Below are 15,884 nucleotides of genomic sequence, written 5' to 3'. Positions count from 1 at the left end.
AGCCCTTTGGCCACTGTGCTCTGTCCAGGCACCCTGGCGCGGGAGAGGCCAGGCCCCTCCCAACAGCAGCTATCCTCAGACCCGAGTGCCGTCCCCGGGGGCTGATGGCTGGGCCCACCCCCGAGTGTTGACACGGCTGAGGCCTGGGAGTGTGCATTTCTACCATTCGCAGGAGAGGGGTCACCTCTGAGATCACTGTCACCTGAGCCAGGAGGGGAAGCTGCAGTTCACGGAGCTGCCAGGTCTGCAAGGTGCTTGCTGGGCCGTGTCTTCCAGAGTCTTTCCACAGCTGGCCGGCTGCTCCTGGGGTCCATCCCCCGACTCCCGGCGTTGCCAGGCTGCCCTCCTTGTCCTGCGGGTTCCACAAGCCTCACTTAGCTGGAAGCAAACACAAGGCAATGCCAGGCCGGTTCCAGTCCTCTGGCACTGGTGGCACGCGGCAGGCCTGGCCGGGCTCTCAGGTGCCCCTCGCTGCTGCAGGTCCAGGCCATAGCCCTGGGGTTCAAGTCCAGCATGCAGAGCACCTCATTTCTCACGGAATCGGAGCTCCAGCTCTTGGCCCCGGGTCAGTCTTGCTAAAACTCCGGGCTTGCTCTGCAGCTGGCAGCTGCGTGCAGCAAACTCCACTCGGGCCCTGCCAGCCAGGATGCCCTGGTGCCTATCTGGAGCGCCAGCAGCCGCAGGCTGGAAAAGCCGAAACCCCTGTCCGCGAGATGCAGTTGTCCCCAAGGTGGGCTGAGGGTTTAGTTTGAGGCAAAGTTGCCAGCAGTGCCTTCCTGGGAGACCAGGCCAGTGGGTCTGTGCTCCTAGCCCGGCTGGGAGCAAAATGCTGGTCAAACATGAAGAAAAACAGCATTTATTGTGGGGTGGGAGCAGGTGGGGGTGGGCGTTGGCTCAGCCCTCTGAGAACTGGCGGTACAGCCGCTCGAGCTGCGGCGCCACGTGGATCCGGAACGGGATCTCCAGGATGGCGGAGAAGCCTTCGGCCAGCGTGGGGGCCTCGAGCTGCTTCCTGGCGGCAGAGGGTGGTGGGTGGAGGTGAGGCCCAACGTACAGGCTCAACCTGGCGTCCCTCCCCGCCCGCGGCGCCTACCTGTAGCCGTAAATGACGATGTCGGTCACGGGGATGTGAGAGGAGTCCGTCATGTCCCGGAACTGCGGGGGGCGGAGGTCAGGCTGGCCAGGCTGGGGCGAGGGGGTGGGGGGCGGGCGGGATGTTGTGGGGGGCTGGGGAGGCGGAGGCCGGCTCACCCGGTTGTTGTGGCGTGCCTGCTCCAGGGTGGTGCTGAAGAGGAAGCAGCGGCAGGGGACGCCTGCGTCTCGGGCACACTTGATGTACCTGTGGGGGCCGGGGAAGTGGGGGGCTGGCAAAGGGCCCGGGGCCCACCCTACAGAGGCCGCCCCTGGGACCCCGGTACCTGGCTCGGCTCTGGATGTCCGGGTTCGTGTTGTCAATCACGACCCGTTTCCTTTGCTTCAGGGCCGCCTCGCACGTGGTCACGCAGCGCTGCCATGAGCCCAGAGTGTCCTGGGGGACCCAGAAAGAGGTCACGGATGGGGGCCAGGAGACCCAGGGGGACAGAGAACCAGAGAGGAAGACCCAGAGACAGAGGGGTTAGGGATCCAGGGTAGCGGGGAAAGGCAGGGAGAGGGGGGCAGGGACCTGGAGAGAGGACCTGGGGGCAGGGGGCAGAGCCGGAAAGAGAAGGACAGATGCGGGGGGAGCAGAGACCTAGAGGACAGCTCTCGGGGGTGGGGGCGGAGGGGCTGCGGATGTCCTACCCTGTTCACGTGGACGTATCCGGCCGACACGAGATGCTCCTGGAGGAAGGTGGACTTCCCAGCTGTGAAGGGCGCAGCATTAGTGGGGGCCTGAGAAGTCGGAGCAGAGCTGGGGCTTTTGAGGGGCAGGAGTCTCACCCCCAGGAAATCCCACGGCGACAACCACCTCGGGGTCTGAGCTTAAGAGGGAGCTGGACTCGGGGAGGCAGAGAGGCCCAGAGCAGGAGACGGTCCTCTGGGAGGGGCAGACATGATGAGCGAGACGCCCTCCCCATCCCTGCATGTCCCCCACTCTGCCCCCAGCCCGCCCCGCGGGCCTCACCGGGTCAAAGGCTGGGAGCTCGAAGCGGGCCATGGGCCATTTCAGAAAGAACTCCTCTGGCGTGGCGAAAGGCAGGCCCAGGTTGAGGGCAAACTGGGGGCAAGGGCACACATCAGACTGGGTAGTGGCTGGGCTGGGGGGTGGGGTGGGCAGGGACAGGGTAGAGCGAGCCTCACCAGGCGGTCAGCGCAAGAGAAGTCTTTCTTCTTGCGCCCAGGGGCCCAGTTGGCTGGGCGTCCAGCTGCATCTGGAACACATGGAGGATACAAACCCGTCTCCACCAGGAACCTTGGGGACAGGGGTCCCCAGCCTACCTGCATCAGCCCTGCGGACCCACACATTTCCCCACCCCCAGGCCCTTACCTCCCACAAAGACGCTGTCCCCGATGGAGATGGGCACGCCCTCGTTGGCCTGGGGAGGGACAGGTGATAGACAACTGGCAGTAAAGAACCTATTCACACATCTGTCCCCCCAGGGCACTAACGGGTCCTGCCGGATGCTCAGCTTGGTCTGTGCCCCACAGGAGGCCTATCTCTAACCTCTTATGCTCCACACCCAATCCATCAGTGAATCCTGTCGGCCCCGCCCTCCGGCCACTTCTCACCCCCTTTGCCGGCACCACCAACTCGATCCTGGCCACCAGCATGTCTCTAGAATATTCGGTCACTCCTTCCGGGTCTCCCGGCTTCCACTTTCGCCCGTCTGTTCCCCAAACGGCCGCCAGAGGGCGCAAGTTCCCACTTACCGCGGCTCCGGACGCTCTCCTCCCAATCCTCCCGGTGGCCACCTCACTGTGGCCCACGAAGCCTGAGAGCCTGACCCCTGCTCTCTGACCTCATACCCCTCACTTTCCCCCTCACCCGCTCAGGTACAGCCACACGGGCCTCCTCACTGCCCATGAGCACACCAGGCTCGGTCCCACCTCAGGACCCTTGCACTTGGCGTTACTCCTACCTGGACCACTCTTCCCTCAGATACACACATGGCTCCCTCCCTCAGCAGCTTTGTATCTTTACTCAAGGGCACCTCAGAGAGGATTTCGCTGAGCTCCGTAGATAAAGCAACACCCTGCCTTATCCGCACTCTGCTATTCCACATATCTGTCAATGCACCTTCCCTGATCTGGCAGCAGGCAGGTTTGTCTTGTTCACTAATATTTTCAGCTCAAGAAGCTGCTGAACTTCAGAACAAACGCACACCCAAACGAATGAATGGATCCATGAGCGACTTCTCTCTCCACCACTGTTTTTCACAGTTTGTGAGCACCGGCCTCACATATCAACACTAGGACACGACAGCAAAGGAACTGAGAAGGCCAGGCTAGGGTAGGGGATGAGAGGAAGGTCATGCACCAGAGACCCAGAGTGGGGAGGCAGGGCAGAGAGCAAGGGGCCGCAGAGGGAGGAGAGCCACTGGAAGTCCGAAGCTCACCTGCCCCTGCAGGTGGTCCCACATGCCGATCACCGGCTTCCGGTACAAGCCTGCGTGCGTGGCCACCAAGACCTGTGGGTGGGGCAGAGGTTAGACACCATCCTTGGCTCCTCCTCCAGCACCCAGAGTCCTTCAAGGGCACATGGGTCCCAAGGATGCTACCCAGAACCTCACCAATCCAAGGAGAGCGCCCGGTGCCCTGGAACTTGCCACTTACATGGGTTTGTCAGCATAACCCCACCTGGGGCCCACACCCCACTCACCCAGGGTCTCTGTTCCCCCCACCTCTACAACTGGCTCACCATGTCATACCTTCTCCCTGGGTCTCTGTTCCCTCCTCTGTCCCATCTCACTGTCTCTGTTCCCTTCTCTCTGGGTCCCTGTGCCTGCCCCCCTCACCTACCAGGTTCCCCCCTCACCGCCCCCATCTCAGAGTCTCTGTCCCTCCACATAGCCCTTCAGCCTCCCTTACAGCCATACCTGAAAGGGGACCCCCAGCTTCTCCACCACAGCCTCCACCTTGGCCTTGAACAACTCCGCTGGCAGCTTCCCGCGTCCAATGCCCATCTGGTTGGTGAAGATCACCAGCTGGGAAGCGGACAGGTGTCAGCCGGCGCCCTCCTCATCAGGCCCGGACCTGCCCTGTGAACCCGCCACCACGCGCGCACGCGCACACACACCTTGTAACCCTCGGCAGCCAGTTCCCGGAGCTTCTGTGGAATCTCTCGGTACAAGATCCTAGGGTGGGCGTGGAAGAGCAACGTGACGTGGGGCCCGGAGTGCACCTCACCCACCCCCTCCTCCTGTCTCTTATCACCTCCAGTCACTGGGGCCAGTGGGAAAGACCTTCCCAGAACGTGTGGTGATGAGGGTCCCATCCAGATCAAAACCAGCCACCTGGCATTACCCAGAAAAGAGGAAGAACGGCACTGTTACACCTCTGATCCCCCTCACTCACAGGCTGGTTCACATCAACCCTGCAAGCTGGGGACTATTACCACCCACCCCTTACAGATGGAGAAACTGAGTCACAGCGGGCCTACACATCTTATGTAAGGACAAGGCACAGCAAAGATGTATCTCGGACGCTGAGTTCAGAGAGTGAAATCTTCACTCTACTATCTCCTATTCCTCCGGAGCCCCTCAGTATTCCAATCTTTAAAATGGGTTTCATATCCGACCCAGCCTCTTCCCCTGGCCTTTTTCACCTCGGACGGCTAAGAGCCATGAAAATCCAAACAGGAGCTAAGTTTTGTTTGGGTGTTAACTGCATATAAGGGGCTGTGCTCCCTCAGCGCTCAGCTTGGGCCTCACCTTGCCCCGGGGCTTCACACCAGGTGCTGTGAACACTAGCAGCTTCTGGAAGCTCTCCCAGCCAGGGGATGACTTCCTTATCCGCTTTTTCTGCTGTTCATCCTCCTCCTCCTCCTCCTCCTCCGGGGCCACAGGAGGGGTGCCTGGTGGAGTGTCTGGCTGGGATTCTGGCGTGTGAGCCTCTTCCCAGCGCAGGGTCAGCGGGTGGAGGCCATTGACCAAATACAGCGTGTCCCCCACCCCCAGAGAACCCTCCAACCCTGTTCTCAGCTCCTGAGTCCCGGCAGTTGAGGGGTTAACTCCCAGCTGTAGAGAGAGAGGGAGGACTGGAACTGGCTCCACCCCCAGCGGCAACCTCCTCCAATCAAATAACCCGGAAAAAGACTCGCCTTTCTCCACCAACCAATCAGACCCCTAAGTCCCGCCTCCTCACCCTGTACCACCAATCAGGGCTCTGGGAAGGTTATAAGCATCCAGTCTTACCCAATTTAAATGGGTATGGATGTTTACCCCACTGAAACAGGCACACCTGTTCCCCTCCCAGAATCAGATTTTCCTAGTTGGGCCTGTTCCCCGCTGGGTAGCGATTCTCCACACCCCCCACCCCCACTCCACCCCCAGGCCCCTTGCTAACGAACTGGTACCTGTTTCACTGCCACCGTCCGAGTCTCAGGGTCAGCGACCAGCTCCACTGAGGATTGAGGGGGTGGAGTCAGGATTTGAATCCTTGTGTGACTGCTTCCCTCCTTACTGGGGAGCATGGCCAGCTTCAAATCACAGTATGGGGCTACAGCACCCATCCGGCAGGAGGAATCAGTTTATTTCTAAGTAGAATTGGCTCACTCCTTGACATGCAGTACCCAGATAAAGGCCTTAACGACTGCCTGTGTCACTGGTCCTCGCCTAGGGGCAGGGCAGGTATTTTTCCGTATAGAATTGGCTTCTCCTTGACAACGCAGACCTTGGCAAGATGCACGTTCTGGGCTTGGCCCTCTACCACCCATCTCTGCTTAGCAATATGCACTTTTCTCCGTAGGATCGGCTCTCTCCTTGACAAGGGTCGTGGCCTGATTCAAGCCTTCCCGGTGGCCTGTGAGTATCCTCTGCCCAGTGACAAAGTGTCTCGGGATTGACTCCATCCGCTCCCGCCCAAGGTGTCTGGCTAGTTCCAGGTCAGGCACAACCTTTTTCTTCCTGTGCTCCCCACATGCCACCTACCAACTTCAGGACTGGTTGCACCACGCAATTCCTGGACTACCTTTCCCATTGACTGTGTTCCCGCTCCTGAAGCGGACCACACCCCCTCCAGCTCAGGCTCCTCCCTGCCCACCTTGGTTTCTGGAGCACTTCCGGTCGGTAACCTGCGTCAAGGGTCCTCGGCCCAGCACCAGGGCTTGCCCACCCAAGGGCAGGAAGATGGGAGGCGCTCCCCCAGGGGGGCTCTCCAGCCACAGGCGGCCCTGGGCCTCCACCCTGGCCATCCTGGGAGCCGGCCTAAAGGAAAGTAGGTAAATAGGTTTGAGTGGCAGCCCTCAGTTGCTAAAGGAAGTCCCGCCTCCTCTCGCACTCTACACCAGAAATTCCCTTCATCAGCTAAAGGCTCCGGAAATCCCACCCACTCGTTGGCCTGGGGCTCGCGCCGTTTCCCAGGCGATAACGCCCCACTCCTTCCTTCCGGGACCCCGGACTCCAACTTCCCACGGCAAAGGCCGAGAAACTCTCGCGCACTCGCTTCGGCCCCACGCTCACCCTTGCCCGCCGCTTGGCTCACTCGCCGTTTCCGACCAGGGAGGGCCTGCCGGAGACGCTCTGCTCGCAACTCGGCCGGCTGCTGCCTCTGTTTCTCCGCGGACGGAAATGGCTCGTCCTATCAAAGTGGGCGGGGCATTTGGCTCCGCCTGCCGTAAGCCCCGCCCTTTCCCAGACACAGTGCTCCTAAGGTCCCTCCGCTGGTCTGACCTTCGTCTCTCCTGATGCAGTATGAGACGCAGGCCAGTAGGGGGGGTAGATTCCCTGTTCACACATTTTTTCCTCTTTCCACGTTGAACTCTAATTTTCATTCCCTTTGCCGGAGACAGTTATAGCGGGAGGAGATTCTCGTTACGATTATTGTCAGTCGAAGAAACCCCGCCCCGACAGCAACCCTACCCTGGATGCTGCAGTTTTCTCATCTACAGTGTGGGGATAATCGTTTCCACTTTGTGGGGTTACTAGGAAGATTAAATGAGTTAGTACATGTAAATAACTTATAAAAGTGTCTAGGTGATAGTTTGCCCTAAGTTTTGTCTGTTGTTAGCATTCCATTGGTGGTGGTCTGATGGGACATGGGGATTCCGCGTTTACATCTTCGGACCAGGAGCCATTTGTTCTCTAACCTCCAGCTGTCTTACGTTAGTCAGAAAACTCCCGGCCTCAGCTGGAGGTTCCTGGCTTTCCTGGGCACTATGTGGGCTCAGGAGACTGACTCATTAAACTATTCCGATCCCAACACTCAAAGCCCTGAAGATTGGGACTCCACGATCATACGAGGAAGGAATGGAATCCTTCCTCCCACCCCATGAACCTCTCTTTTCTTGTTCGTAAAATGGGGACAAGTCCAATTCCCAGCGTTGCACTGAGAAGCAATGAGACGCTGCTAATTTGGCTTCAGAAAATGTTAAATGAATACCCACAACACACCTCAGACTCATTTGTCAGAGGTAAAACTCTTTAATCTCAGAGCGCCCCTCCCAACTCCCGATCCCGACCCCCCACTCTCTCCCCCACACCAGGGCCGGAGAGTGAGGCCCCCTGCCCCCCACCTTGGGTGGACGAGGGCCCTTTAAGGCACCTGTGGGGGTGGGGGGAGAGGGGCGGGAGCTGGTAACGTCCTGGATGCAAGGACGGGTTTGATTGGCAGGCTGTTGTGGGATGGAACCAATGAGAGGGTGTCAAACGCAGGAACAGGATCGGGCCATCCCTGAGGGGGCCAGAGGGACAATTGTCAGGACTTCGGCAAAAGACGACCCCAGCCCCAGTAGTGTAAAGAACGTAAATTTAAGGCCACAGGCCAATCCTGGGCACAGGAAGAGGGTTGGCCACGCCCCCAGAAGTGGAACCAATCAGGCGGGGGAACTCAGGAAGGGTGATGGCTCTCTCGGGAGATTGGTCAAGCCCTTTACAGTGTTCGAGCCAATCAAGTGAAGGAGCTGCCCATTCACCGTGCTGAATCCACTACCCAATCCTGGAGCTTGACTGTGCTCTTTCAGGAATGGAGCCAATGCCGTGCGAGCAAAGCCCTTGTTGCTAGGCGGAAAACGACGAAGTTGGCCAACTAGCCACGTCCCGATCGAGGAGCGAGACAATCCCTTAATAGAAAGAATCTGTCGCTGGGCAGAGAGAAAACAGACCCAATCGGGAAACTGCACAGGCATCGCTCATCCGCGCGGGAGCGGTCGTGGGCTGGAAGGGCGGCGGGGGTTGGCAGGGGCTGGTCAATCCTGGTGGCCCGGGAGGCCGGTCCCGGATCTGACTCGGATTGGCGGGCCCCGGGGGCGGGGCAGGGGTGTAGTGTGGGGGTGGGGCGGACGCCGGGCCGGGAAGCTCCCTGGACCTCAGTATTTCCGCTTCAGCTTCTGGAAGTCGCTGGTGTTGAGCCGTGGCCGCGGCAGGTCCCCGAAGACCTGAGTGTCCTCGGCCTCCCGCAACACCAGCGCGCGCATGCTCGCCGCGATACGGTCCAGGTCCGGCGAGGAGGGCTGCGGGAACGGCGATATGGCCGGGGTCAGAGCCTACACCCTGGGCTCCAGGTCCTCTCCTAGCACTTTTGCCCCTGCGATGCCTACGGCCAGGAAGGCCCTTCACCCTGTCCTGCTCCATTTAGGGCTCTGCCACCCAACTCAAAACACCACCTCCTCAAAGAGCCTTCCTGCCCCTCTCCTCCCCCCCGTTCTCCGCCTCCTATGTGCACACACAAAGGCCTGTCTCACCGCCGTCCTTCCACATAGTGGAAGTGCTGCCTGTCTGCTGACCATCACGGCTGTGTGCACCCAGAGGGTCTCACGTCTAAGGATCCGGGTTCGGGATTCAGTCAGGTTCTAATCAGGCTTCTGCCACCCACTAGCTGTCAACAGGGATTTTACCTCCTTAGGTTTCAGTCTCCCCTCGGAAAAACGGGGCTGATAACAGGCTCTGAGATAATCAGCACAGTGATTGCTAAAGAAGGGTGAACGACCATGTCACCAGCGCTGTAGAGAAAGGAGCCCTCTCACTGTCAGTCTCCACTGAGGAGGGGTCCTGTCATTCTGCCTGCAGCCCCAGCCCTAGCACTACCTCCCTTAAGGCCCCTGTCACCCTGAGCTGGGCCTAACGCCCAGCGGAATGGGAGAGGCCACGAACAGAAGCTGGACCCGGGCCCTCTCAGAGGCCAGCCCAGGACCCAGCACTCAGGCCTCAAAGGTTCAGTTAATTAACTGTGTTTCCACCAGTGATAAACAAGGACAGCAGCAGCTGATGGACCCTGCTAGTCTATAAATGAGGACACTGTGAGGTGTCATAGGGAGGGGGAACCATGGGATGCAAGGCCTCCTCCCTGCAAGTCCATAGCTCTTTTCCAGAAGTAAGCTAGGTTCCAATCCCAGCACTGCCCCTTACGGGCTGAGTCTCAGGAAGTCATGTGTATTCTCAGTGCCTCAGTTTCCCCTCTGCTTCAGGGAGCTTTAGTGATGGGAGATAAGGACCCACCCAGGCCAGCCCAGGAACTCCATGTGTAGGACAGTGTGGGAGGGAGGAACAGAGGACAAGGGAGGTGGCACAAATTCCAGGAGGGGCCAGCAATATGTGGGGTGAGGGTGGAAGGTGATCTGACCCCTCTGAGCCTCAGTTTCCCAATCTGGAGGGGATACTAAAATACTTGTGCCCTGCGCAGACCACGTATTCTATAAACGGTACTGTTCCTGGAAATTAGAGGCTGCTTTCTCTACAAGGCACTGGGGCACATTACAAGGCTGTGATAGTTAAAACTGCAGCGCTCTAGCCCAAGAGCCAGCCTTATGAGTAGGAGGGGAGGATCAATCCTGAGAAACGTGGCATCCACGTCCGAGGGCTTCCTGGAGGAGAGAGCTCTGAGCCCTTCCTGACACCCTCCTCCCCACCTCCCATTTGCCCCTCACCGGCCCGTTCTCCTCATCAGATGACCGAGCTTCTGTCCTCTTCTCCTTGAAGGCCCAGACGGGCACGGACACGGGCAGGGACTTGGCGTACTGCTGTGTGGGCAGGGCTGAGGCTGGGGGCACTGAGTAGGCTGGGGGCCCAGCGGGGGTCTCCTCGCTCAGGCTGCCATCTGGGAGAGAAGGTGGACTTCAGCCTCTGTCTTCAGCTGCCTTCCTCCCAGCTCCCCACCCCCCTCTCCAGGGATGGGGACAGCCTGTGACACTCACCGTCCGTGCTCTCAGGGTCTGACTCGCAGAAGGGGGGCAGGTCCTGGAGCGTGGTATCCTCATCCATCACAAAGAGTCCTGTGGATGGCATTAGAGGCCCGGACCAGTTGAGTCCCGCTGGACTCCATGCGCTCGAGACTCCGGCCACTGCCACCGCCTCTCCGTTCCCCACACTGGCCAGGCCCTTGCAAGCCTCGGGGCTTCTGGAATAATTATTCCCTCTGCCACGAACACCTTTCCCCTGGTTATCTGACTGGCCTTCGGCAGAAATAAATCCAGTTTCTCTCTATCTGGTACATCCCCATGTGAAAGCAACTGGCTGGACGAACATGAAATCTGTAAGATCTGTTTGGGATGAACCGACTCAAAATACAGGCTGAGAGAAATATGAGATGATTATGATCCCTGTTTGACAAACGGGGACCTGGAGGCACAGAGAGATTAACTCACTTGCGCTTAGTCCCAAATCTAGTAAGTGGTGTCACCAGGATTTGAACCCAGGCCACCTGGCTCGAGTCTGTGCCCTTAATCCTATGAGGGTTTCTCCAGCAACAGTGAGGAAGTCAGCCGTTGGTAGTAACAGTAACAAATGAGTAACTACTTATTGAGTCCCCCACCCACCCACTGCCGGAGAACTCCTACTCACTCTTCAAAGCCCTAATGTTACAGCGCAGTCTCTGGGAAGCATCCAACCTCCACGTTTCCACCAATGCAGCCAGTTGCTTCTTCAGCTGTTGCTTGTACCCCTGACTCCTCTTTAACTCCTGTCTTTGCTCTCACAGGCATTAGGCACCCCAGATTTGGAAACAATTCTGTTCTACTCATGCTCCTGGCTCAGGAGGCTCCCTCCCCCGCCATGGCCTCCACAGGGCACTGCTTCATGTCAGGACTCCAATTCCTTGGCCAGACCCAGAGTCCCTAGAGAAAAGACCCCAAGTTGGCTTTCTCTGTGCCCAGCGTCTCCCAGCACAGAGCTGGCTCTCAGACACGATGGAAGGAAACTGAAGCTCAGAGAAGAGAAATGACTTGCTCAAGGTCACAGAGTGAGTCACAGGCAAGGCTGCAGCTTACATGAACATTAGGGCTCAGAGACAGGCCAGCTGTACCCCTCCAGAAAAACCCACTGAGGAGGCAACTTACCAGGACCCCCCCCGGCCCCTGCCCCTGTCCTTCTCACCTCCATTATCGCTGACACCCAGCCGCTCCCCAGAGGTCTCTGTCTCCGTTGGCTCGTCCTCATCCTCCTCATCTTCCTCCCTGTTCAGGGTAGGCCGAGGTGGGCTCCGTGCAGGGCTGGGCGGCTGCGGTGCTGGTGGGGGCATGGGGGGCCGGGCGGTGGCGGCTGCCCGGTGGGCCAGGGCGATGTCATGGAGGCAGCGGCGGGCAGCCTCGGCCAGGGCCCCTCGACCGTGGGCTGCATAGGCGCAGGGGCCCGGACGGGGGGGCGGGGGGGGCGCAGCCGTCAGCAGCACCAGCTCCGTGCCCGTCCGGGCCCGGAAGCGCTCGGCAGCCCCCACCACGGCCTCCCACAGCTCCTCGGGGCGCCCCGACGCCATCCGCGCCCTGCGGGGCAGAGCACGACACAGTGGGCTGAGGCTTCGCTGACTTCGCCGTCCACACCCAGCCCCGTGTGTCCACCAGTCCCTGGACTCCACCCCCACCTCTCCTCTCCACCTGATCCCAGCTGAGCTCCGCATCTTCCCCCCAGCCCCATCCCTCATCCCCGCAGCCCAGCTCTCTCCTCTTGGCCCTGCCCTGTCCAACATGGAAGCCATCAGCTACACGTGACTAGGGAGCACTTGAGCTGTAACTGATCCAAAGTGAGAGGTGCCACGAGTGTGAAATCCACACGGGGTTTGCAAGACTTAGCACAAAAAGGTAGGATGTAAGATATCCCATGAGCAATCTGAAGTGGATTAAATGTTGAAATGATCATATTTATTTACGCTGACTAAATAAAATATAGGGTGAAAGTGAACGTCATCTGTTTTCTTTCCACTTTTTTAATGCGGCTCATACAAGATTTGAAATTATACAGGTGGCTCAGATCATATTTCTGATGGACGGTGCTGCCCTGGACCACTGCCCCAGCCTCCAGTCCAGCTGGCACACAGCCCCCCAGGGGGTCCTTCTACCCCTGCAGCTGCCTCTGCTCCTCCCCCGCATCCCCAGGACAAGGTCACAGCCCCTTAGCCCGGCGCTGGAGGGCCTGCCCCCGGCCTCATATCCTTACACGCTCCTTCAGTCAAGGTGGACCCCCTCTACCGGGACCACTTGTCCTCCATGTACTTGTCACTCCTGCACTCACCCAGAGCTCAGGTTGGCCCCTCCCCACCTGTGAGCTCCCACAATGTCTGAGTGACCCCCGTTCTAGCACATATCCCTCTGGGGAGCACTGCCTGGATCCACATCCATTTCCCCAGCCAGTGTGGACGTCAGATTCATCTCTGAGACACCAGCCTTGCCCAGGACATGGTAGGTCTCAGAGAGCGGGGGTCGAGCAGAAAATGGGGTGCCAGCTGTCCTCTGCCCACAAAGCTCTCGCACTTCCTACAAGACTGTTCCGGCAGGTCCTCTGGAAGTATTCCCTGACCCGCAGTAGGGATCAGATGCCTTCCCTAGACCCACAATGCCTTGGGCTACCTCCACTATAGCTCATGTCACACGAGCTTGTGACAGCTGTACCTCTGGCTGCCTCCTCCATCAGAATATGAGCAACCCAAGGTCAGTGATCTGTGGCCCCAGGACAGGTCAGCCCTAAGCAGACAGTCTGCTTGGATCCATCTCCTTACAAGGTGAGAGGAACAAGGGACAAGGGGCCTGGCTTCCTGCCCTGACTGCTGTGTGACCTTGCACCACTGAATGGCCTTCTCTGTGCCTGTCTTCTCCCTGTAAACCAGTGGTTGAGCTGGGCCTGCTGGGCCGCTGAGGAGCCTCCGCAGAGAGGCAGCAAGCTCCCCGTCACTGCAGGGATTCAAGCAGGGCCGTGATCTAGCCCTCTAGGGTCACAGAAGTTTGATTTCGATTCGCAGGCCCTTTGTGACTCAAGATCATAGAAGCCAGTGTTTCCTAAGCACCTACTCTGTGCAGGGGCTCTGCACCTGTCATCTCCCCTCCTACCTGACCCACAAAGGTGGGAGCTGTTACCTTACATATGAGACAGTTGAAGTTCACCGAGTACAAAGCCCTTGCAGTGAGGCACAACCAGTACCAGTCCTGACAGACCCTGAAGCAGGTTTATACCACACCTCCCACAGGCTAGGCAGGGACCCGAGGGTGTCATCAACAATCTCATTCCACCCTCCCACCACCCCTGTGAGGGAGGAGCTATGATCACCCCATTTTACAGTTGCAAATGGAGGCCTGGGGAGATTCAGTATCTTGCCCGGGGTCATTTAGCTAGAGAGATGGACAGCTGGGACCTGGATCTGGTAACCTGCTCTTAATCCCAAATGTCATCCTGCCTACCTTATGGGGAAAGATTTATGATCTCCTAGTCCAGATGGGAAAAATGAGGCTCAGAGAGCTTAAGGCACTGACCAGAAGGCACACAGCTAGAAAGGGCAGAAGTGGGTGAGACTGCTGTCTGCCTGACTCCAAAAGCCAACAGAATTGGGAGCTGCACAGGGTCTCACAGCCACTCCTTGGGTCAGCCCCATCTGATGGAGGAAACTGAGGCTCAGGGCAGGGAAATGACTGGTCCAATGTCACAAAGCCTTGTAGTGCTAGGCCAGGGGGCTCTCACTCCCTTGGGACACCAAGATTCAACTCCTTTCTTAGACAACATCTCTAAGAGTAGATCAAACTCCTATAGCTTAGAATAGCTGAAAAGAGTGAAGTGGGGGTGAGTGGGTCATGAGGGTCCCACACACCTCAAAGAGGAGAAGGGTGACTCACGCAGCTCTCTCTGCCCAGGCTTGGGAGCTCTCTGGCGTCGGTTACCCAACAGGAGAGTTGCCAGGACCAACAGGAGAGTAACCAAGCCAAGTACCCCACAGGAGAGTCTCCCACTCCTTCAGGTTCCGGAGGAAGTTCTGTATCTTCCAAGGAGCTTAGAGATGGAAGATCCTCCCTCCCCCCAAATGGAGGTGTTTAAGATTAGGGAGAGAGGGAGGTAAGACCTGTCCTCCACAGGAGGAGGAAGGGACAGGTAAGGTGATTGACCTTTTAGGATGAGGTGAGGAGATGAAGTGAGGAAAGTGACTCCAGGAAGAGATGAGGAAAGAGGAAAAGCCCCCCAAGGAATGAGGGAGGCTAGCGAAGTCCCCTCCCACCACCTGTCAAACTGGAAGTAAACCCCTCCCCCGCCCCAAGGTGGGAGGAACTCGAGGATGCACCCAGTGGCCGGGGGCAGGTGAATGTCCGGGGTCTTTCTCTACCGCTCAGAATCCCCATTTCGCCAGGGGGTCCAGGGAAAGACCCACTTCTCTAGGAAGAAAACAGGAAAGCCCGCCCAGGTGGGGGCCAGGACCGGAAGTCCCGCCTTTGGACGGGTGAGGGGCGCCCCGAAGCCCCACCGAGTAACCCCCCGACCCTGTGGACATGGTCCACGGCCAAAGTAAAGATCCTAGTGGGTCTAGAGACCGGAGGATAAGGCTGTCTAAGCGTTGCCTCGGGTCAGACACGACGGTTCCCGCGGGCGACACCTTTCCAGCGCTCAGCGTAGGGTCACTGGGCGATTTCTGCCCTCTGACCTACGCTGGCTATACTCCTCCCGCGAGCGGCTCGCCCTCCCAGCACCCCTCTCCTCCGGACGGCCAAATTCTCCCCACACCGCGGTTCACAACGCCGCCTCCACTCACGTGCCCGTAGCCAGCATGGCCGGCCCGGCACCGTCGCCGCCCTCAAAAGACATGGCGGTGCCTTGCGTCACTTCCGCATGGTTGGCCCGCCTCCACTCTGCACACTCCGCCTCCCTTATCTCGGCTGCCCGAGACCAACATGGCGGCCACGGGGGCTTCGCCGAATCACAGTGGAGCAATGCCGACGGCAGGGTGTCCATAAGAAAGATGGTGAAAAAAAAGCTTCAGCTTGCTCGGAAACATTTCCCCAAGAAATATGGGGAAAATGCACACGCACACTCAGGACCACAGTATACTAATGCAAGCGACCTAACGTCCCTCCCCCACAATAACCTCTTCCACAGAACTGGTGGAAAGCAGGGCCCGTTAATGACATGGCAACCAGCCTGGCATCATTTGCCCATAATGTATATATGGGCTCTCTCTCCAACCTAGCCCCCTCAGCACCAAGGCTGGCAAAGATCCAACATGGCATCCTTTCTTGCTTCGGTTTGCCCAGCTTCAATATGGCGGCTCAGAACGCTTTCTCTCGACGGTGACTCAGGAATTCGTCTGGGACCGTTTCGTCCCCGGGGATACTGACGGCTTCATCCCGTTAACCCGAGTCCTTCGGGGCCTCGTGTGATGTACAGCTCCTCTCACCTTTTTCTTTAACCGTTTCTCTCTTCTAGGACCTTGCTTTCGCGCCCCGCAGAGAGATGGGACTGCCCCGCATTAACATGGCCGCAGCTGACCGGCCTTGCCCGTGCCCTCGAGCAAAATGGCATCTCTTTGGCTTCGATGCCAGTACACAATATGGAGAAAGGAGTAGGCCT

The 15,884-nt window shown here is 58.6% G+C and overlaps 2 protein-coding genes across 4 annotated transcripts; both read right to left on the bottom strand.

Annotated features, from left to right (window-relative positions):
• Positions 1 to 221: 221 nt before the first annotated feature.
• Positions 222 to 6,722, bottom strand: PNKP (polynucleotide kinase 3'-phosphatase). 2 transcript variants are annotated; one of them, XM_082677123.1, is made up of 17 exons: positions 6,600 to 6,722; positions 6,181 to 6,344; positions 5,495 to 5,541; positions 4,851 to 5,156; positions 4,354 to 4,433; positions 4,217 to 4,274; positions 4,017 to 4,124; positions 3,537 to 3,608; positions 2,468 to 2,516; positions 2,281 to 2,351; positions 2,105 to 2,197; positions 1,921 to 2,017; positions 1,783 to 1,844; positions 1,419 to 1,528; positions 1,252 to 1,339; positions 1,094 to 1,155; positions 222 to 1,012 (listed from the first exon to the last, which is right to left on the bottom strand). In XM_082677123.1, exons 2-17 carry the CDS (start codon positions 6,329 to 6,331, stop codon positions 895 to 897), a joined length of 1,572 nt encoding a protein of 523 aa, XP_082533249.1. In that variant the 5' UTR covers positions 6,332 to 6,344; positions 6,600 to 6,722; the 3' UTR covers positions 222 to 894. The 2 variants fall into 2 exon arrangements, with proteins under 2 accessions (XP_082533249.1, XP_082533250.1); XM_082677124.1 differs by having other exon boundaries at positions 1,252 to 1,285.
• An 839-nt stretch (positions 6,723 to 7,561) lies between these two features.
• Positions 7,562 to 15,772, bottom strand: AKT1S1 (AKT1 substrate 1; the record flags this gene model as incomplete). 2 transcript variants are annotated; one of them, XM_082676460.1, is made up of 5 exons in its annotated part: positions 7,562 to 8,587; positions 10,001 to 10,170; positions 10,268 to 10,345; positions 11,445 to 11,830; positions 15,712 to 15,772. In XM_082676460.1, the coding sequence occupies 4 exons, from the start codon at positions 11,821 to 11,823 to the stop codon at positions 8,444 to 8,446; spliced, it is 771 nt and encodes a 256-aa protein (XP_082532586.1). In that variant the 3' UTR covers positions 7,562 to 8,443. The 2 variants fall into 2 exon arrangements, with proteins under 2 accessions (XP_082532586.1, XP_082532585.1); XM_082676459.1 differs by lacking the exon at positions 15,712 to 15,772 and adding an exon at positions 15,070 to 15,122.
• Positions 15,773 to 15,884: the final 112 nt, after the last annotated feature.

This window comes from Grampus griseus (genome assembly GCF_964374135.1).
Source record: "Grampus griseus genome assembly, chromosome: 19".
NCBI classification, from domain to species: Eukaryota; Metazoa; Chordata; class Mammalia; order Artiodactyla; family Delphinidae; genus Grampus; species Grampus griseus.
This window is presented reverse-complemented; position numbering and strand designations above follow the sequence as displayed.

What these genes read in the sequence shown, in the direction of transcription:
- PNKP (XM_082677123.1), bottom strand. Translation starts at nt 6,331, where the DNA reads ATGGCCAGGGTGGAGGCCCAGGGCCGCCTGTGGCTGGAGAGCCCCCCT. An exon ending in AGCTCCCAGCCTTTGACCCG is followed by an intron (nt 2,018 to 2,104) that starts GTGAGGCCCGCG and finishes TGCCCCTCCCAG; the next exon opens with AGGACCGTCTCCTGCTCTGG. An exon ending in AGGCACGCCACAACAACCGG is followed by an intron (nt 1,156 to 1,251) that starts GTGAGCCGGCCT and finishes CGCCCCCCGCAG; the next exon opens with TTCCGGGACATGACGGACTC.